Raw genomic sequence first — 21208 nt, forward strand, 5'->3', positions numbered from 1 at the left:
CCCGATAATCATAGACTGCATCTGTATGCTTGGAAATTGTTTCCAAGCTTTTTACGGTTGTCAATCTCAAGTGTTATGGCTTGACTATCATCATGACCAACAGATTACCCGGGCCGAAATATGCCCCACCTTCAACTTTGAAAAAAACTGAAAATGAAAGTAATGTTTATTTGTTTTTTGGGAGAGAGATAGAGCAAGCCGGGGAAGGGCAGAGAGAGAGAGAGGGAGAGAGAACCCCAAGCAGGCTCCCAGCTGTCAGTGCAGAGCCTGACGCGGGGCTCGAACTCACAAAGCATGAGATCATGACCTGAGCTGAAACCAAGAGTCAGACGCTTAATCAACTGAGCCACGCAGGCGCCCCTTACTGAAAATAAAAGTCAATGTAAGCATCCCCCCACCCCCCGCCCTTGCTCGTCTGGACGACAAAGACTCCTGGTTTGTTCTTCAGCATGTGCCTACAAGACACTGGCTTTCATTCAAACCTTCAGATTTAGGTGATTGGAAACATTGGTTGATAAAATTCTGGAAGTCTATGTAGGCAGATTTATTATTGCGTCTTGTTGGGAATAATCCTGGAATCCCAGTGAAGAACCCCAGCATTGGGGATCTGTGGAGACACACAGTTCAGAGACAGGCTGGTCACTCCCTGCGTGTTTCCTCAACATCTGGCACACATCTGGCACGAGGTCCTGTTTCCAGAGCCTCAGTCTCAGTCCCTATGGTGCAGGCCTCCTGCGGTGGGGAAACAGACCGGAAAGAGGTGAAAACTAAGCAAGACAATGTCAGCGAGGGCTAAGGGCCACCAAGAATTAGCCCAGGGTGACACAGTGGGTGGGGCCCGGGGAAGTCCTCTAGCAGAAGTGGACCAGGAAGTCCTCTCGGAGTAGGTGACGTTTCAGCCAGGACCTGAATGAGAAGCAGAAGCCGCTCTGAGAAGCGTTCCAGGCAGAGGGGCACCTGGCGCCCATCTGTGGGACCACAGTACCCGGAGCCCCGGGAAGAGAGGCGGAGGGGAAATTGGAGGCGGCCTGTTTGCACCTCAACTTTCCAGACCCAAGTTCCTTTGACTACGAGCCTGCAGCTGCTTAGAAACCAGACCTGCCGGAGGAACGTTCTTCTGGGATGAGATTACGATTACTTTGGGTTAATTGTTCCCCTCTGTCTTTCGTTGGAAAAAAGTCACGTGTGCGGAGTGGAATGACAGTGCATTTCCATTCTGTTGCAGAGACCAAGTTTCAAGTGAGCGACTCAGAAAGTCTGGGAGGAAATTGATAGAGCAGATTATTTTATGAAAACGGCTTCCTTGCCAGGGCTGTGTGGCTACAGAAGTATCCCCCTTCCGACTCTGGCCTTCACAGCAGCCCCACCGGCATCAGGAGCAGGAACTGTTGCCCTTTGAGCCTGAGCAGGCCTCCCAAACACCCTTGACCTCGCCGTTACGAATCACGTAGATGGTCCGGTTATGCCTCGGCTCCTGGCTGCGGAGAAGACCTGGGGCCTCCACAGACCTGGGGGTGACACCCAAAAGCTTAAATCTGCCCAGGCTGCCGGACGGGGGGACGGGGGCCTCCCTGGAGCTGGAGGGCACTGCTGACAGATCGTGAGGGTGCGGCGTCATTCTCGGGACAAAACCATTGGACATGCGTTCAGCCAAGTCTGGCGGCCGTCTCTACTGGCCAGCTCGGGGCATGTGGTGGACCCCCTACTGCCCTTCTTTGCCTAGACAGCAGGGATGACCGCCTCCCGTCCTTTCTCTGCCCCACTCAGTCCTCTCCGGTCATCAGGGGCCAAATGCAGCAGAGAAATTTCGAAGTGAAAATGCAATATCCCTAATATATAAAGAGCTTCTGTGAATAGAAAAAAAAAATGGTGAATAAGGCTATAGACATGAAAAGACTTTGCAGAGAAAGAAACACAAATGGCTCTTATCCATCTGATGCTATGTTCCAACTTGTTCATGAGAGAAAAGCAAATTAAAACTACACCAAGATCGGCAAAAATCCAAAAGTCTGACAACTGGTCTGTGAGGCTGTGAGGCTGATGGGCATTGTCATACTTTGATAGTGGGAAAGCAGCATGGTACAATCCCACGGGAGGGGAATTTGGCAACATACAACAAAGTGACATATGCTTATATCCTATATTCCAGCAAATTCCTAGGAAGCTCTCCCGAAGAGGCACTGGCAAATTATAAGAAAAGACATACGCACAAAGATGGAGACACTATATATAAGAAGGGGACGGGAGGCTGAATAGATGTTCCATATTTGTTTATGATGATAAAAAAAATTGAAGGATAAATCCTAAAATTAAAACACGGATTCCACTGGAGGGAAAGGGAAGGGACTAGGTTTCTTTGAGTCAGACTTGTTTTGTGGATTTAACTTCGGAACCAGTTAAAACATAGAGTATTTTACATACTAATAAAACTAAATTTTTTTTTTAAAGAAGCAATTCATGGAAATTAAAAGCAAATTGAGTTAATAAGCCTAAAAGTATATGCAGTTAGTGACGTGATCGCACGGAGAGAGTAGTTTTGAAACCCAGTAATTTAAGGACAAAAACAAAAATCAAAAGGAAAATATCTTAAACTTTTCAGTAATTATACTGTTGGAAGTGGAGTTAGTATTATTACTCCGAGACCACTGGTATATAGAGTGTTGGGTCAAGTAAAATGTGCATCGAGGAATATTTTGCATCTTGACCTCCGGGACATTGCCAGTAGCTTTCCCCAAAACACTAAAAACACCCTGCATGTGTCAAACACCCCCTGAGGAGACCGTATCGCTGTGAAAAGCCAATGCCAGGGTACCGGTAACGTCCCAATTTTACAGATAAGGCATCTGAGGCTCCTTAAGAGCCTAAGGTCAAGTGCCTGAGCTGGTGCCTGAGGGGGCAGATCTGGAATTGAACCTACATCCACAGGTTCCAAACCTTCCTTCTCAACCCCCACGAGGTACAAGGCCCTCCACCTTGGCCCTGGTCATACCGTCTCTCTTGCCCACCCTCTACTTGTTCTGAGGACATTTCCTCTCCGTGGGCATTTCCCACTCACAGTACAAACAAGGCAGCACCATGGTTGGTGGAAGGAAGGGCTCAAAGAGTACTGACAAACTGCATAAACAGATGAATGAAAACAGAGAAAAATCTGTCCTGCTCGGACCACAAAAGCTAGGAGGAAACAAGAAAGGAGAAACGACTCCCAAGGAAGAGCCAGAACCTAAGAGATACTGAGAAGCTCTGTGTCAGGTGGTCCCCAAGACCATCCTCAGGCTCCGTAATAACCCCTGGATCAGGCTCAGAAGAGCTGTTCGACTCAGTTACAGTTCACTACAGCGAGACGATCGAGATGAAAATCAGTGAAGGGAAAGCGGCAATGCGCAAAGGCGAGGAGAGACGGGGTGCAAGCGTCTAAGGATCCTGCCCCAGGGGAGTTCCGGGGATACGTGTTACTCTCCCAGCAGTGACATCTGACATTGAGCGTAGAGTGCCGTCAATCCGGGAAGCTCCCGTGAGCCTTGGTTTTTATTGGCGGTCGGTCACATAGGCATGCCCACCTGGCCGACCTCAGCTACTCAGACTCCAGAGCGGAAACAAATCACCCTGTTAGCAGAAACTCCAGTCAAGCTACTATGACGTGACCCGATGCCTCAGGCATACAAAACCACCCTTATCAGGGAGAACATCCCAAGGACTCAAAGCGCTGCTCCAGCCGCCAGCCAAGGGCCGGTCTTGAAGACAGGAGTTTCTTGGGAATATGTAGCGTTTCAGCAGCCCGGGCCTACTGAGGCAACGTTCCCTGTCCAGCCCCTTACCCAGAGGCGCAGCAACCCCACACGGTACAGGTGCAAGTACAGAGAGGGTCAGGTCTTGCCAATACTTCCTACGTCAGCACCAACTTGAGGCTCCAAAATCATTTCCCTGGAGGGGTTTACAAGACGATCCACTGGGGCATAGGGGATTAAACACATTAGAGTTTCCATTTCTGTGTTAATTTTTTAAATTATGATTAAAAAGACACATAAAATTTACCATCTCAACCATGTCTAAGTATACAGTTGAATGGCGTTAAGTACATTCATATTGTGATACAATAGGGCCCAAGAATGTTTCATCTTGCAAAGCTGAAACCCAACACCCGTTGAAAACAACTTCCCATCTCCCCCTGCCCCCTAGCCCTGGTAACCGCCATTTGATATTCTATTTCTACAAGTCCGACTACTTTAGGTCCCGCATATAAGTGGAATTATACGAGGTTTGTCTTTTTTGTGACCGGCTTGTTTCACTTAGCCTCATGTCTTCAAGGTTCATCCAGGTTGTAGCATGTGTCCGAATTTCCCTCCTTCTTTCGTTTTTTTAAATTTATCTTTATTTTTCAATGTTTATTTATTTGAGAGAGAGAGAGAGAGAGAGAGAGAGCGCGCGCGCGCGCATGAGCTGGGGAGGGGCTAAGCACCTGAGCCAACCAGGTGCCCCAGAATCCCCTTCCTTCTTAAGGCCAAATACTATTTCACTGTGAGTAGATGCCACCTTGTGTTCATTCGTCCACTGAGGGGCATTAGAGTTGCCTCCACCTTCTGACTATGGCGCATAATGTTGCAATGAACATGGGTGTGCAAATACCTCTTTGGGATTCCTGCTTTCAATTATGTTGGATATATACCCAGAAATAGGATTGCCGGATCATACGGTCATTCTATTTTTAATATATTGAGGACCCTCCACACTGTTTTCCACGGCAGCTGTACCATTTTACGTTCCCACCAACAGTACATGAGGGTCGCAGTTTTTGTACATCCTCACCCACACCTGTTATTTCCTGGGTTTGTTTTCCCCCCACAGTGGCCATCCTGAGCAGGTGTGAATTTCTGTGTTTTCGGTCTATGAAAATAATAAAGAAATTAACCTGGACCAATGCTTCATAGCTAGACTGATGCTGGCCTTGCTTCGTAGGCACGCAGGGAAATGTAATCGTAACACTGCACAACGCCGTGCACAATGTGAAAAATACAACATTTTTTTTTCAGAGGCCAAAAGAGAAACGTGTCAGTCTTGGGGCAAGGGAGGCCATGGGTGATAGAGGGACCCTCCCTCTCTGGGTCACTTCAATTTATTACAAGTATTTCAGCCAACTTAATGGGTTTCAGGATTATATCATCCAGTTTTCATGGAACTAGCCTTTAAATTATGATCAAGGAATCCTCACAGATAAGATCTGCAAAATCCCACAGATAAAAGATAACATGAATAATGTGAACCTGAGCAAACACGCAAAAATATCTGAGCGACACTCCTCATACCCCTCAAATAAGCTCTTTGCCAGGCAGGGTTTTTATACAAAAGCGATGACAATCCGAGGCGCCCGAGTGGCTCAGCTGGTTAAGCATCTGACTCTTGGTTTTCACTCAGGTCTTGCGGTTCGGTGGGATCGAGCCCTGCATTGGGCTCTGCACTGCCAATGCGGAGCCTGCTTGGGATTCTCTCTCTCTCCCTCTCTCTCTCTCTCCCTGCCCCTCCTCCACTTGCACACGTGCTCTTTCATTCTCTCTCTCAAAATATACTTAAAAAATTATCTAAAAACAATGACAATCTGGTAAGAAATTGCTCCCCAAAAAGAGGAGGAATTAAGAAAACCATTGAAAATATAGACTTCTATCCACTTGTTAATGAAGCCTGTTTGAAAGGTGTATTGTGCCCTCAGACATCAAGACATCAGCTAATGATTGTGTGTGTGTGTGTGTGTGTGTGTGTGCGTGCCCCAAGGAAAAGAGAGGGACTTTTAAACAGAATCCCAGTTGGGGCGCCAGGGTGGCTCAGTGGGTTAAGCATCCAACTTCGGCTCAGGTCATGATCTCGCAGTCCGTGAGTTCAAGCCCCATGTTGGGCTCTGTGCTGATGGCTCAGAGCCTGGAGGCTGTTTCGGATTCTGTGTCTCCCTCTCTCTCTGACCCTCCCCCGTTCATGCTCTGTCTCAAAAATAAATGAACCTTAAATTTTTTTTTTTAAACAGAACCCCAATTTCCCAAATTACTCACAATTTCCCATTACCTAAACAGTTCGACCCCACCATTTTTTAAAAGTCTTTACGTGTCTATTTTTTGAGAGAGAGAGAGAGAGAGAGACAAAGCACAAGTGGGGAGGGGCAAAGAGAGGGGAGACACAGAATCTGAGCTGTCAGCACAGAGCCCCACGTGGGGCTCAAACCCACAAACCGTGGGACCATGACCTGAGTGGAAGTCGTACGCTCAACTGACTGAGCCACCCAGGCCCCCTTCGACCCCACTGTTGGTAACATTTCCTTTGTGGGTGTTTCCTGGAATTCCTTCCCTCTTTTATTTATTTTGAGAGAGAGAAAAAGAGAGAGCAACCAGGGGAGAGGCAGAGAGAAGGAGTGACAGAATCTCAATCAGGTTCCGTGCCATCAGCACAAAACCCTATGGGGGGCTCAAACTCACTGAACTGGGAGATCATGACCTGAGTTGAGATCAAGAGTCAGACACTTAACCCACTGAGCCACCCAGGTGCCCCTCCTTCCCTCTTTTAAACGTATCCTTTCTGAGCCTCAGTTTCCTTGTCTGTAAAATGGGGACATTGTCAGCCCTTCCTTAGGAGGGTTGTTGTGAGGTGTCAGGCATAGCGCCCTCCACAGCCAGCATTCTCCAGGAGCAGTGAATCTGATTAGCAAAGGTTGTTTGTTTGTTTTATGTTTATTTTTGAGAGAGAGAGACAGAGACAGAGACAGAGACAGAGTGTAAGCGGGGGAGGGACACAGAGAGAGGGAGACACAGAATCCGAAGCAGGCTCCAGGCTTGGAGCTGTCTGCACAGAGCCCCACACAGGGCTCGAACTCACAAACTCTGAGATCATGGCCTGAGCCGAAGTCGAACACTTAACCGGAACCAGACACTTAACTGACTGAGCCACGCAGGCGCCCCAGAAAAGTAATTTTTTAATCTTATAGAACCAGAAAAATAGTATTGTCCATTGTAAAAATTTTACAGAGTGTAGAAAGAGATAAGAATTGCCCCGATATATGTCAATTATACCACAGTAACAATAAAATAAAAAGAATCACCCTATTTCTTCCCTCCAGGGATACCCATTTGCGTGTGTTCCCATTTCCATAAATGGCTACAGGAAATAGTCCGAGATTCTGATTTTTTTTTTTTAAACTTCTTCCTTCTTAGGGGTTTCCCTATGTCAATAAATCGTTGTAAAGGGAAAAAAGGGAGGGAGGAAGGGAGGAGGGGAGACAGAAGCGTCTGCACACATCTCCAAGCCTCCCTCTTGCTTTCCCTGGCACTGTCCTGCTCATCCTCCAAGCCCTGGTCAGAACCCCCTCCTCCGTGCAGCCCTCTCAGACTGCAACTCCCACGTGCACAGCCTTGCTTAACCTTTACAGCAACCCATATGAATGAGGTCCTGTTTTACTGTGTTTTACAAATAGGGAAACAGAGGCTCCACAGGTTTTAATGCCTTGCCCAAACGCACACAGTTAGGAGTGGAGGAAGCAGGGTTTAGGCTCCTTCTCTCTTACCCCCAGGCTTCTGCAGCCTGGGGTGGGGGGTGGGGTCCCAACCCAGCCCTTCCCACCAGGATCCTGTCATCACTTCCCATTTCTAGTCCGCGTCTCCTCTAAGAACGGGACCCTCCAGGACGTGCCAAGCCCCGAGCAGAGGACAGCACTGTGGGCTCTCGGGAGTTTTGCATGAATGACTGAATGAAGAAACGCATTCTTGCTGGCTGGTACCAGCCCTGAACTCTCATCTGAGAGGGGAGCATCGGATTTTGGAAAAACAGCAACTGTTTTACAACACCAGTTGGTGCCACAGTCTCGGTGGATTTGAAAAAAATTCGGACAGCAACTGGTGTCTTTTTTCCTTCCATCAGTTCCCTTTGTTCAAATGCCTTGTGTTCCTGGTGACCAGATTTCAGGCGACAGGGAGACAGGAAGAAATGGGAGAAGGAGGCAGAAGGCGGGCTCCTGGCTACCCCAGGACCTTTGCAACTTGGGGCGGTCAGGCTTTTTTGAGGGATTATGGGCCCCGCATGGGCACCCAGCGCCCGGCCGAGCCTTGTCATTCCTCTGGCTGGCGCAACACCCTGGATGCCACTTTGGCAAGGGTGGTGAGACTGGGCTCCGTCCCTCCCCTCGTTGAGCACAAAACATTCTGCACTCCTAGCTGAGAAAGCGTGCCAGTCCGAGAAACACAAACCCCTGGCTCTCTCCAGGTTTGCCCAGAACCTACATTCTCTTTGCTAAAACAACCATCCCTTCTCGGCAGAAAGCCGGCCTGCCTTCTGCTTTATGCAGAATGTTCGACTCGCTGCTTCTGACAGGCCCCGGGCTCATCAGATTCTACTAAATGTCACTTTCAATAAATCTTGGCCTGACTTTCTCAATTTAATATGCATTAATTATGAGCAACGATCGAGCATATAAAGCCCTGACCGTGTGCCAGGCACAGTGCTGGGCACCTTTTGTGAATCATCTCATTTAATATTTGTGAAAACTCCTCTGATTGCGAATTCTCCCCATTTCATAGATGAGAAAACTGAGGTGCGCCGAGGCTAAATAACATGGCCGAGTTTAGCCAGTGGAAGGTGGCAGAGCTGGGCGTCAAACTAGCATCTTCCTGACCCCAAAGCCCATGCCTTTCCCTGCGACACCATAATTGGGGGTCCGTTGGTGTATGGGCCCCATTCCGCCTTGGACCCTCCTCATTCCAGGCTGAGGCTGGCAGTGAAGACTGGCTTGGCTTATTTTTTTGTAAAATGCCTATGTCTGCCGTGGGCACTGTGTAGGTGGCCCAGGACACCAAGTGCGTTTGTGTACGTGTGTGTGTGTGTGTGTGTGTGTGTGTGAGAGGGAGAGAGAGAGGGAGAGAATGAGAGAGTGAGCTGTCCACATGAGGCAATGCCCGGAGACTCTCTCCATGATTGCCAGTTAGAAAAATTTCCTCAGTACCCCAGATCAGATCCTGTCTGCAGTCCCAGGCTGTGTGGGACACTTTAAACCTCACGATGAGCTGGGTGGACGAGTTGGCATGAATCTGAGACCCACCCAGGCCTTATCTCGTTGCTGACCGGAAGCCCCGTGCCAGTCCGCGCCAGCTGTCACGACACAGTCTCAAAGCCCGGGGGGTCTAAACGATGTCTATTTCTCCTGGTTCCGGGGACTGGGAAGTCTGAGATCAAGGTGCTGGCAGGTTCGCATTCTGGTGACAACCCTCCATCTGGCCTGCAGATGGCCACTTTCTGTCTGTGTCCTCACACCGCAGAGAAAGAAGGGCGCTGGCCTCTCTCCCTCTTCTTACGAGGGCACTGATCCCATCCTGGGGCCCCCACCCTGCTGACCTCGTCTAAACCTAAGCACCCCCAGACGCCTCATCTGCAAATACCATCGCATCGGGGCTTAGGGCTTCAGCAGATGAGTTTTGCTGGGGACACATTTCAGTCCACAGCACCCTCCTACACTACTACAGCCCTCCCCTGATCCCCGCCCTGTCCTGGTGACCTCAGGATGGCTGTGGTCCTTCCAGGGCCGTCCAAGCAGCTGGGCCAGGGGCCAGGCGAGGTCTGCAGGCTCTGGAGGAAGAGTCCCTCCCCTCTCTGTCCTCTGTCCTCTGCAGGGGGTTGTCCTCTGTTGGCTTTAGTTGTCTCCCCCAGCCCCGGCTCGAAGGACCCCAAAAGCCTCAAGACTTCCGGCCCCGGCGTGGATGGCAGTGGTCACCTCCTGGCCGAGGAGGCTGGCTACACCTTAGAAGAGTCGCTGGTGACAGGGCAGACCTCCCAAGCGGCAGGCTCTTCTCTTGTCAGGACAACAGTGGAGAGAAAGAGGAAAAGGGTGACATTCTAGTTAGAAGGAGAAAATACAGGGGCGCCTGGGTGGCTCAGTCGGTGGAGTTCCGACTTCGGCTCAGGTCACGATCTCGCGGTTTGTGAGTTCGAGCCCCAAGTCGGGCTGTGTGCTGACAGCTCAGAGTTTGGAGCCTGCTTCGGATGCTGCGTCTCCCCCCCTCTCTCAAAAATAAACAAACATTTAAAAAATTATAAAAAAAGAAAGAGAAAATACCCCAGGGAGACGTGAAGAGTAATTCCAAGGCGATACGTGGACAAGTGCCAGTTTATAATGGTCCCGAATCCCTCATGTGCAATTCTGGCATCTCCACATATTCGAAGTTTCTCTTAATTTGCTTGCTGGCAAAAAGTGACCCGAGCTGACGTGAGGCAGCTTGTGACACCTGTGGTTTTTCCACCTGAAGTACATGTCCGCGTTTCCTGTGCTGCGGTTTTCACGGGGCTGGTTCTGGAGTCCGGCCCTGGCCCAGGAGTTCCGCTGGAATCCAGCGGAGGCGTGCCAGTGCCGGCCCGTCGTCAAGTGTGTTTGGGCATCCGGCTGGGAGCTGGAAAGGAAACACCGGATGAGCAGAAGCAGGGCACTTTAATCCCCTGGGAATCGTTTTTCAGATAAATAAAGAACATAAAGTTGTCAAGTGCAACGTCAAATGCCCTCCATCCCGCACCAGCTCTGTGAATTCCAAGGAGAGCTCCAGGTTGGCCTCCCGGCGCTTTCTACTTTGGCGAGAGCCATGCCATCAGCCTTCTGGAAAGCCCGGTCTCAGACAGTGTTAGGGGTTCAGCCTCCTTATAAAACGGGGGATCTGGACTCGGAGACAGCCGTGCACGGAGGGAAGACAACGTGGAGACCGGAGACATAGCGCATAAGCCGAGGGCTGCCCCGGGGGGCTTCTGGAAGCTGGAAGAAACAGGTGGGATCCTTCCCCTAGAGGCCCAGAGGGAGCATGGCCCTGTCGACACCTTGACTTTGGACTTCTTTCCTGCAGGCTCGGGTGATCGAGTTTGGTTCCAAGCCACCCAGGTTGTGGCGCTTAGTTAAGACAGCCACGGGAAGGTCACGTGAGGAAGCTCCCCGAAGCCGGTCCCGGGGCCCAGGCCGCAGTGGAAGACCTAAAAAATGTCTGGAGGCTTTCCTCTCTCCTCTCCTCTCAGCTGGCGTGGGGTGGGTGGAGAGGAAACGCTGAGGTGGTGGGGGGGGGGACGAGGGGGCTCCTGCTGTGGCCCGCTTTGGTCTGGGCTTGTGTGGGCCAGCCCGGAAGCAGAGTAGCCTTCCTCTGTGAGGCCGGTGGGTGCTGGGCTTGACGGGGCCTGCACGGCTCAGGGTGGACGCCCCCGTCCCTCGGGGAACCGCGTCTTCGCCGGCTTAGTACGCGTAATTAATCGACGTTTCTGTGGACAACTGAACTACAGCAGCCTTTGCGGGGGACAGCCCTGAAGGCAGAGTCCCAGGCAACCTCATTTGGTTTGGGGGCTCCTCCGTAGCCTTTGCTCAGAGCCAGACCCCACGGGAACCCCACCGAGTAGAAGAAACCGGTTCTTCGCAGATGACTGGGTTCTGAGAAGCAGCCCGGGAGCCAAGCCACGGCCTCCTCACCGTCGTGACAAAGGCAAAGGTGACCCCAGAGTGATGCCGTCCAGCCCCTGCTTCCTGCTCTGGGAGCATCCGGAGGGGCCGGGGCCCTGTGCGACCTCAGTGCTCACGTCTCACTCGTTCCCTACACAAGAGCTGGAACCCCTCGGTCTGTCTGGCCCCTGGAATGCTGGCCTGCTTCTTCCATGGCCCTCCGGGGCACTGCCCCGCATGACCTGGCCCTCCTTCCCCGCCTCCCACCACCAGAATCAGGCAAATGAATGAAGTCTCCCTTCGGGCCCCAAATGGGGATGTGATCTTGGCACTTTTGGAAGAGAGCAAGCTTGAGCCGGTCGAGGGACCTGGGCTTCTGGGTGGGTGTCCGGTGGGCGGGACAGAACGCCTTAGGAAGGCTGAGCTGGTCGGGGACGGACCTGAGACACCAAAAGTTGGCCAGGAGTGCGGTCCTCAGCGAGTGCAGTGGAGGCAGCCCTCCAGCAGGGCACATCACTCCTGCCCATCTCCTCCGCAGCCCAGGGCAGGGCCCCGGATGTCCCGTCTGTGACCTTTGGGCAGGCCTGGCACCCGGACGGCCATCTCCATCCGAGGATGCATGCTCCTGGATGTCGGGAAATGCCAGGGGAGGGAGTCAGGAGAAACACAGGCGCTAATGCAAAACCATCTTGGTGATTAGCACAGGTCCCGGAGCAGGAAAAGGACTTGGCCTTCAGGCTCCTGATTTAACGTCTAATAACTGTGAACTGCACGTGCCTGAGGTTTCACTCTCCTGGCTCTCTTCCTTCCAGACTCCTGCCTGTGAGGACAGTGCTCCCTGACCCTGGGTCTTCCCCACGGCCCTTCTTTCCTCTCCCTGCCCCCCACCCCTCACTCTGTCTGGATCTAGCCTAAACCCATGCCTTTGTAGCCCTGACAGGCCACTGTCTTCCCAGAATCCTCTCTGTGAGCTCCAGACACACGGAACCAAGGGACCGGGTTCTCCCACTTCAAAGTCAGCAGGTCCCAAGTCAACGTCATGATGCCCTCCAGCCCACTTCTCCCTCCGTCCTCTTAGGGGGAAACTCTGACCCATTAGCGCTTTGTGCACGATCCTTTGATGGCTTCCTTTTGCTTCAAGTCCAGCCTCTGGCTGAGCGCTCAGTCTGGCTTCCACAGGCTTTTCTAGCTTCTGTTCCCACCCTTCCCCACGGGCAGTGCTCCCTGATACACCATTGGTGGTGGTGGCTTACTTGTCAAAATGCCTAGGGGTGCTGCAGGCAGTCAGTGCTCCGATCGGAGTCCAGGGGCGCTAAGTATCCTGGTGCAGGACACACGGGAGAAGGCTGTCGCTGCCCCACGCCCACCGCCCTGCGCCAAGTCGCCCTGTGCTTCCCCAAGGCTCAGGCTCTCGTGCTCCTCTGTGCCCCCGAAGCTCCCTCTGCCCGGCACACCCTTCCCTAGCTCCTTCATCTGGCTTGTCTTCATCTGTCCCCCTACACCTTCCCTGCATCCCTTTCGTGAACGGGCTCCTAACCCACAGGCTGGGTCAGATACGCCTCTGGGGTACTCACATCGTGACTGGCGAGGCCTCCTGGGGCCTTAAGGGGCAGGAACCGTGATTCCCCTGCGGCCCCCTGCCACCAGGTGAGCTCCTTGAGAGCAGGGTCCAGGCCCACAGAAGGCCCCTTGGAGGGGCGCCTGGGGGGCGCAGTCGGCTAAACGTCTGACTCTTGATTTGGGCTCAGGTCACGATCTCAGGGTTCATGAGTTCCAGCTCCACATAGGGCTCTGAGGTGACAGTGCAGAGCCTGCTTAGGACTCTCTCTCTCCCTCTCTCTCTGCCCCTCCCTGCTCTCTCCCTCTCTCTCAAAAGATAAACTTAAAAAAAATTAAAAGGCCCCAGGGAATAGAATCAATGACCCAAGTGTTAGCTTTTCAGGGACTCTCCCCGGCCCTGCATCAAGGAAGGGGAGTCTACCTGCTTCTTTCTGCGCGAGCTGTCCAAGCTGGGCCCACAGGGAGGTGGGGCTGCGGTTCTTCAGCTGCCTGTAGATTACAGGGAAGTGACGCAGAGGGTCACCAGAATCTGGGAAGACCTTCAACCGCAAGGAAATGGTGGCTGGGGAGTCGGTGAGGCTGGGATGATGAGGAGATGGGGCCCCGGAGCTGTGAACCCCGGGACCCTGGTTCTAGAGTGGCTGGTGGAGGTGCACTCCGCCCCCACGCTCCCCCCAGCGAGGTACTAGCCGATTTTCTAAGGTTCTGGGTGTGCCTTCAAGAGTTTAAGCTGAAACACAGAGTAGGTCTTGGAAGAATATTCTGGAGAGAGAGGAGGAAAATAAAGGGAATCTTTATTCCTTGCCGTGACTCAAAGATAGTTTCCACCTAACAGAGGGGCCCTTGCGTTGGGTCCCGGCCATGCCCAGGCAGGGCAGGTGGGCTGTGAGGTGAAGCGGAGGGGGGAGGGGAGGGGTGGCGGGGGAGGGGGGGAGGGGGGCGGCAGCGGTGGGGGGGGGGGGCGGGGGCGAGGACCTTTTGGGACTGGAAGAGAGGCGGAGGGAGGTCTCATCTTCATGACGCCCAGCCTTTTTTTTTTTTTTTTAAATCCGAATAGAGTTATATGAAAAACTGTCCCCAAAATGGACAAAACTGTACAAACGTCCACAAAACAGGAAGCTCCGATGATGAGATCAACACAACGTGCAGCACCAAGCCATTAAGACTCAGGTGTGTGGATAAAATGCTCCGCAGCTATTTTTTCAAAGAGGAAAAATAATCAGCTCAAAAAACCCTGACAATATTTTAGTGCATTGTTACTAACTTCCTTTATTAGGGTTTCATAAAAGAGCTGGAAGATTCTCCAGAAATGGGAAGCTTCTCCTGTGCGAGCCTTAGCCACCCGCTGGGGGGCAAAGAAGGGAATACGTTTTCCTGCCAGAATATTTGGACGTATAAAAGCAGTTAAATGAAATGCCGCATGGGTTTCTATCCGGCTGTTTTTCATTCCAGCACATTCATGAGGGGCGGTCGGCGGGGAATCCCGGAGGTTGTGCCGGCCAGATGTGGGGTTGGAGCTGCTTTGGGCCCAGGGCTGGTTCTCCCTCGGCTTGGCCCTTCAGCTACATCCGGGAAGGCAGAACAGGCCTCGGTTTCCCTATGCTCTCGGTCCTCCCTTGTGCTTCTGCAGCTTGTCGTGCACATCGGGCTGGACGCCTCCCCCAAGGCCATCGTTCTGGAACAGCGCGCCAAGAACCGAGGTTCTTGGGATGCCGACGTCCGGGGCTTCAGGCCTGCTCTCGCGGCGAGGGCCTTCCGGATGGCCCGGGAGTGATCGCGTCCGGGGTCAGCACGAGGGCGCTCGGCAAGCTGGTGGCGGTGGAGGGCGCGCAGGTGCTTTGCTCTCGCCATGCGGGCAGGTGCGCGCGGCGGGGTCGTTCCCCGGGCGGGTGGGGAGGACGCGCCGCCGCACGACCAGCCCCCCTCCCGGGTCGTCCCCCTTCCCCACCCGAGGCCATCCTGTGCCGTGCAGCGGGCCACTTGCTCACGCGGTGCAGACCAGCGCGTGGTCATCACGCCCCCTCCCCCCCGGGGTCTCGGTTCCAACCCCCCCCCCCCCTTCCATCCGGGCCTTTGGTGCCTTGCTAGAGAAGAGATGGGAAGGCGTGTTTCGAGAGCCACTAAAGTCTGTGGATGCTTTGTTTTTATTTCTTGCGGCCCAAGTTGTGAGTTAACTATTCTGATTCAGCCCCCCACACAGGTTGATTTACCTTGTTCCTGCGAACTCTGACCCGCAGTGGATAGTTTCTCCTCCCCCCCCGCCCACAAGAGAATGAATGAAGAAGTGACTCAGTGCAGACACGAAAGAGAGGGGTTCCTAGGGGAAAAGGGGTTTGGGAGTAGTCGCTTTGAAAATCTGGTCCCTTCCCGGGCCCAGCCACTTGATGGTCGTGGGACGGTGAGACCAAGGGTCAGTCTCTTCCCGACTCACTCCCAGCCACGTGCGCTTTCTGAGGCAGAAGAACAAAACCGAAGTCTTCCTGGGTGGCAGCCTACCCCCCTCAGGCTTTGGGGGTGCTGCGGAGACCCTTTTGCTTACGTGGCCCTGGGGTGAGAGGCCCGCGCCAGGAGTAACGTGGCACTTGGTGTGGTTGCAGATACGTCTGTGATTACACCTGCTACCTGTCTTTGCATCATGGGAATGCGCGCACGGCCCTCGTCCGCGTGCCTCCATTATCCTGTTGGCTCCCAGGACGTGCTGGACGAGATGAGAAAAAGCCCGAGCTCAAAGCCCGGTTTGCAGAAAACTCAACCTCGGTGATTCCAGACCCGGGGAACCAATGGGGGGACTGCTCCTTTAGAGAAAATTAAATGTTTCAATCCCGTGTGCAGAGTTCAACTGTGCTTTGAGAGACTTTTTAAAAATGGCTTGTAAAACAGTTTACACAGAGGGAAAAAGCTCTAAATTAGCCAAACGAAATCACAAAGGGTTATTTTATTGTCAGAAGAGAGAAGAACACTCTGAAAGGCAGACATTTCACAAGGGATTAACTAGCTTCAGTTATGGTTTTCATGACAATAAAATGAAATCCTAGTAATTTTTTTTTCCCTCTTAAAAAGACTGTGCAGCGGGCCTGTGTGATCCTGCCCGGATTGCTAAAACCGCAGACCTGTTTGGCAGAGCTGCGTGTGACGGGGTGATCTGTGACCAGCTGGCCGTGGGGAAACACAGGTGTAGCTGCCGCTGGGTACCCCGTTCCTGGCCGCCCAGCTCATGCCTCCAGGTGCTGGGTGCAGCTTCTGAGCCACTGGGTCTCTAGTGTTTGGTTTTTCTTTTTCTAATGTCTTTTAAAAAAATTGTGTTTTCATACACAGGATAAAATTTACCCTTTAGCCATTAAAATTTTTTTCTTTTAATGTTTATTTATTTTTGAGAGACAGAGAGAGAGAGAGAGAGAGAGCACGAACAGAGGAGGGGCAGAGAGAGGGAGACACAGAATCTGAAGCAGGCTCTAGGGTCTGAACTGTCAGCACAGAGCCCCATGTGGGGCGCGAACTCATGGACTGCGAGATCATGACCTGAGCTGAAGTCGGATGCTTAACTGAGCCACCCAGGGACTGAGCCACCCAGGCGCCCCTTTAGTGTCTGGTGTTAAAGGAGAATAGCTAGGTTTGGCTTGTCTGCCACAATGGGTGTTATACTTACTTTTTAGAAGCAGAATCTCCCCCTTCTCAGCTATCATGTTGCCTTTGGGCAAACACTTGGCACTGGGTCTTGTGCCAAGCTGCTCAAAGCAAGGTTTTATCTTGTGTTTGCTAGGGGTAGATATCCAACGAGATACATTGTTTTTTTGGAGGAAGGGGTTGAAGGTGGCTAAGGTCTGGGAAATTTCTTGTTCCTTGTTGTGCTCCCTATCACTTTCATTTAATTACCTTAAAAAAAAAAGCATTATTCACTTAGTATCCAGATTCCTTCACCATAAGAAAACGCATTTGCAGCTTAATAACAGAGGAACTGGGTGGGCCTTGCTTGTTTGATCATTAGCTAGCACACTTGTGCCTTTGGAACAGACTTTACAGGACCCCTTTTGCAAATGAAACTCGCTTGTTTGACATAAACCAGTTCAGAGTCACATTGTAGCAGATCAAAGGCAGCCAAGCAGGATGGTACAGCCAGCATGCACACGCGTGGGTCCGGCCACACTGGTTGCTAAAGTGGAGAGCCTTCTGTATTTGTAGGCAAACACCTGCTACCCAGAGCCCCGTGCCCACCCTCCACCCCCTGTAGCTTCTGTCTCAGGCCCGGGCAAGCAGGGGGCCTCGGGACCCAGCCTCGGGGTCATTTCAGACTGCTTGGCACCAGGCGATGCATGTTTTATAAACTTTTAGATGTCAGCCAGTTGGGAGGCCCAGAGCTCCCTCTTCATGACCGTCCCCATCATCTCCCCCTGTGTGACTTCTGATGTTCCTCAGGGAGAATCCCAGAGGGCCCACTCACATCCCCCTGTCGGTACATCCTGGGGCCTGTTTACTTGGGGCTGTTACCTGGCAGTTCTGAGTCCGAGAGCTGACCCAGCTTAAACAGGTTGAACTCTGGGTTGGTCACTTAATAGCTGGTGGGGGGGGGGGCGGGTCTCGGGCACATCTGTATGTTTGCTCATCCGAAGAAGAGTAAAGTCCTTCCTTTGCAGAGTCGTGAATATCTGGTGAGAGAACGGATGTGTGAGCGCCCCCCCCCCCCCCCCCCCCCCCCCCCCCCCCCCCGCACACACACCTTGCGGAGTCTGGGCTTGTGGCTGGACCCCGGGGAAGTACAGAAATAGCCCCGCGGGATCTGTGCTCTTTAAGAAGTGGCGCGGTGGGGAGAGGCTCTAACGTTTGTAAAGACGCAGCACCTTCATCCTGAGAAGACACTGCTGCTGCTTCTGGCTGAGGACGGGCGCAGAAGGCGCCGCCACAAGCTGGGAGCGCGACCCTGATCGGCCCGGGATCGTGGGAGCGCCGCGCCTGGGTCCTTTGTCCCCACGGCAGCCCACACTCCCGCCCGTGCCTCGGAAGTGCGTCTGCCTGTACTCATCGGGCTACTGACGGTCCCGAGTGCCAGGGGTGAGCAGAAACCCTGGGGCCACACCAAGAGCTTCAGACAGCCCTCTCTTTGAGAAAGGCCTTTTGTTTTTAGGTCCAAGTATTTGTGCGACTCATCGGATCTGAAATAACTGTGGCCTTTGATTGACCTCTGCTGCCCGCACCTTGCTACCCTGCCCTTTACACGGTGTCTGACCTTGTTCCTGGAGTGTAGTTTATTACCATCGAAGTTTCGTGAAGTGCTCAGCTTGCCTGATGTGCGTATGCATTTCTGGTCTGATTCCAGAACACTTACAGCTTGTTGCCTTTGAACATATATTCACATTTCTTACTATAGCCATCTTCCCCCCACTCCCACCCTGGGGGGGGGGGGGGAGGAATCCCAGATTGTAGAGGCCCCGGGACAGGCCAAGGTCATCGGCTAGAAAGTAACATTTTGAACACCGCCAGGGGGCCACACCCCCGTGTGGGCCTGCTTGGGTCTCACATGCCTCCTGACAAGGTATGCTGGCCACGAGGTACCAACAGGGACAGGGAAATGCGAAGTTGGAGTCCTTCGTCCCAGAGTCACCGGAGGGCAAACCTGGCTCGGCCTAACTTTTGTCAGTGGAAGGTACAGGAAAAGTCTACGGATCAGTCAAAAACGAAGTACAGATTTCTCTATCTTATGTATTCAAATTTTCTGCTAGCTGATTTAATGGAGGGAGGGAGAAGAGCTTCCGTCTTCGGCAATTTGCATGCTGCAAAGACTCAGCTGTCAGAAATAAAGCAAAGCCTTCACGCAGAACACCTCCAAGCGACATGTGTGAACACACACATGCCACACGTAGCTCAGCTCCCCTGCCTCAGAAGCGTGGGGACTCTTCCAGAAAGGGAGGGGAACGAAATCAGAGACCAAAAATGCATACAGAATTCTTTTTATTTAACTTAAACCATGTAGTACTTTAACTACTAGAAAAAAGCAGAGTAAGAGAAACTAAAGTTGCCTTAGCTTCAGCCATTCAAAATAGACAAAGTTTCTTTTTTTTTTCCATAATGTAAAGAATCCAGAGTATATCGCAGTAACAGGAATAAATTCTTACAACAGAATATACAAAAACATTTTGAAATTTTTTTCATCTACTGATTTTTTTTTTATATAAACAGAGGATTTTTTTTAGGAATAATTTATACACAGAAAGTCATTTTATGTAACAAATTGGCCATGTTATTACCTTTTTTTTATACTTTTTTAAAAAACTTTTTTTAAACAAGAAAACTCAGAAAATGCATTATTTGCGATGCATCCATTCCATTGCGCCTTCTGGTTTGATTCTTTTTTCTCTTTGCCCCAGAGGTAGACACTCTGGCAAACCTCTCACCTCAACCTCACTGGCTTAGAAAGCAGACAGGTGTTTTCGCCAAGCACCTGTTCCACCTGTGGGTGTGTGTATGCAACGCCAAACATCTGAATGAACAGTTGAAAACAAAAAACCAATTGTTTCTGGACCTTTCTCCCATGTAGTGCAAAACATCCAGATGTTTCTAACGATGGAGATTTTGTGGAGTAGTGTAGACATGGCCAATAATCCATTGGGAGCGAGAGGAAATGGAGTCCGACTTAAACACATTTTTGCGTGTGTGTGTGTACTTTTTACGCAAAAGGACTTGTTTTGGACTGGAAAAATGTATCTTCGGTGTTCTGCCTTAAATAAAAGAAATAGGGTCTCTTCCTTGTTAGAACAAAGCGCTAATCACGATATGAGGCATGTAAGCAAACGGCCCGTGCGCACAGAGTTATCATCATTAGCGTGATAAGTCTGCATGCTGTGATCACCGCGCCATCAGGTCCTTCCCTCTCCAGGCACTGCATGCCCACGGTGACGGCCCGACCAACCAAACCAGATGCTCAGGAGTGCCAGGGCCACCGCTGGGCTGCAACGCCTCTGCTGTGTGCTTGGCCAATGAGGCTCCTTCAGTCTTACACTCCAAAGGGAAATGACCAGTGAAAGATGATCCCCTTCCCAACCAGAGGGTTCTGGAAGACCAAGATACTGAAGATACAGAACTACTTCTTAAATCATCATCATTCCTTTGTTATAAACTAGGGCACAAAGCATGGGGGAAAAGAGGGTGAACCAACGGCCTGGGTCAGGGGGAAAAAAAACAAAAACTTTTTTTTTTTTTTTTTTTTGGCATATTGTAAAGCTAGCTAGTAAACAGGCGTCCTAAAAAATGGATCACAAACACACATTTGCACACACAGAGAAAAAAAGTGTCTTTAAATTATTTTCGGCAATTATAAACTACAAACATTTTATAAAATTATTCTATGTTCTTACAAAAATGCAATGAAACATTTAATTAGTTCTTGTAAACCAGATCTTCGTCAACTGACTACCCGTAATCTACTGGACTTAAGAGCCCTATTGAAAACACTAATGAGTGACTAATTAAAACAACGTTGACCAGAAAGATGTGGACACACACAAACGTGGACGTACAGATGAGTGATCATTATGTTCTTGCATAACAAAGTAAAACAAAACCCTAAAGTCATGCCCCAGAACTGACAACCGACCGTTGTGATGCAGTTCGCATTCTTGAACGATCTCACTTAACTGCAACGACCGTTTCCAAAGTAGGATGTCAGGTTTGTTTGTTGAAACCAAATGCCCTTGGATGACTGTTGCGCCTTGATGTGGTCTGATACCGTCAGAAACCATCAAGTTCAAAACGTGGCCCACACTTCTTGCTAGCCCTGTACCCTTCTGCTCGCCACTCTGCTCCATGTCACGTCATGACCCTGGTACAGTGGTTTCCCGCTGCCTGATCATCCCACCCTCAAGGGGTGTTCATCTGCTTTTTCTCTAAATGACCAACTAGCCATCTAAGCCGGACGCCCAAAATGAAACCCTCTGGCCTGTCCAAGGTCTGTATCTTCAGCATCTCTGGCAACAGAGGTTCAATCTACACAACATCCTCCCTTGAAGTTCTCATTTGTGCCACCGACTAGTCAGAGGGGAGGAAGAAAGTTTGACTTTCATCACTGGTGCTTAGAGAGTGGATCTGGTCCGTATCGCCCAATGCTGCTTAGCCCAGGAAATTAAAAAAACAAAACAAAAACAACAACAATGACAAAAACAGCCGACAAACACAGAAGTAACAGTAACAAAAGAACCCCAAACCTTAAATGCATTTCTGGGACTGCTGGAATGG

The 21208-nt window shown here is 51.3% G+C and overlaps 1 protein-coding gene across 1 annotated transcript; it reads left to right on the forward strand.

The window, feature by feature from the left end:
* Window positions 1–9523: 9523 nt before the first annotated feature.
* On the forward strand, window positions 9524–16058 carry PGPEP1L (pyroglutamyl-peptidase I like). The gene is given in 7 exon segments (XM_053888699.1): window positions 9524–9572; window positions 9657–9775; window positions 10266–10381; window positions 13368–13667; window positions 14438–14720; window positions 14723–14844; window positions 15583–16058. Coding segments are annotated over 7 exon segments (1203 nt in total). The 3' UTR covers window positions 15797–16058.
* Window positions 16059–21208: the final 5150 nt, after the last annotated feature.

Source organism: Panthera pardus, unplaced genomic scaffold (genome assembly GCF_024362965.1).
Source record: "Panthera pardus isolate Hobbes unplaced genomic scaffold, ASM2436296v1 HiC_scaffold_24, whole genome shotgun sequence".
NCBI lineage: Eukaryota > Metazoa > Chordata > Mammalia > Carnivora > Felidae > Panthera > Panthera pardus.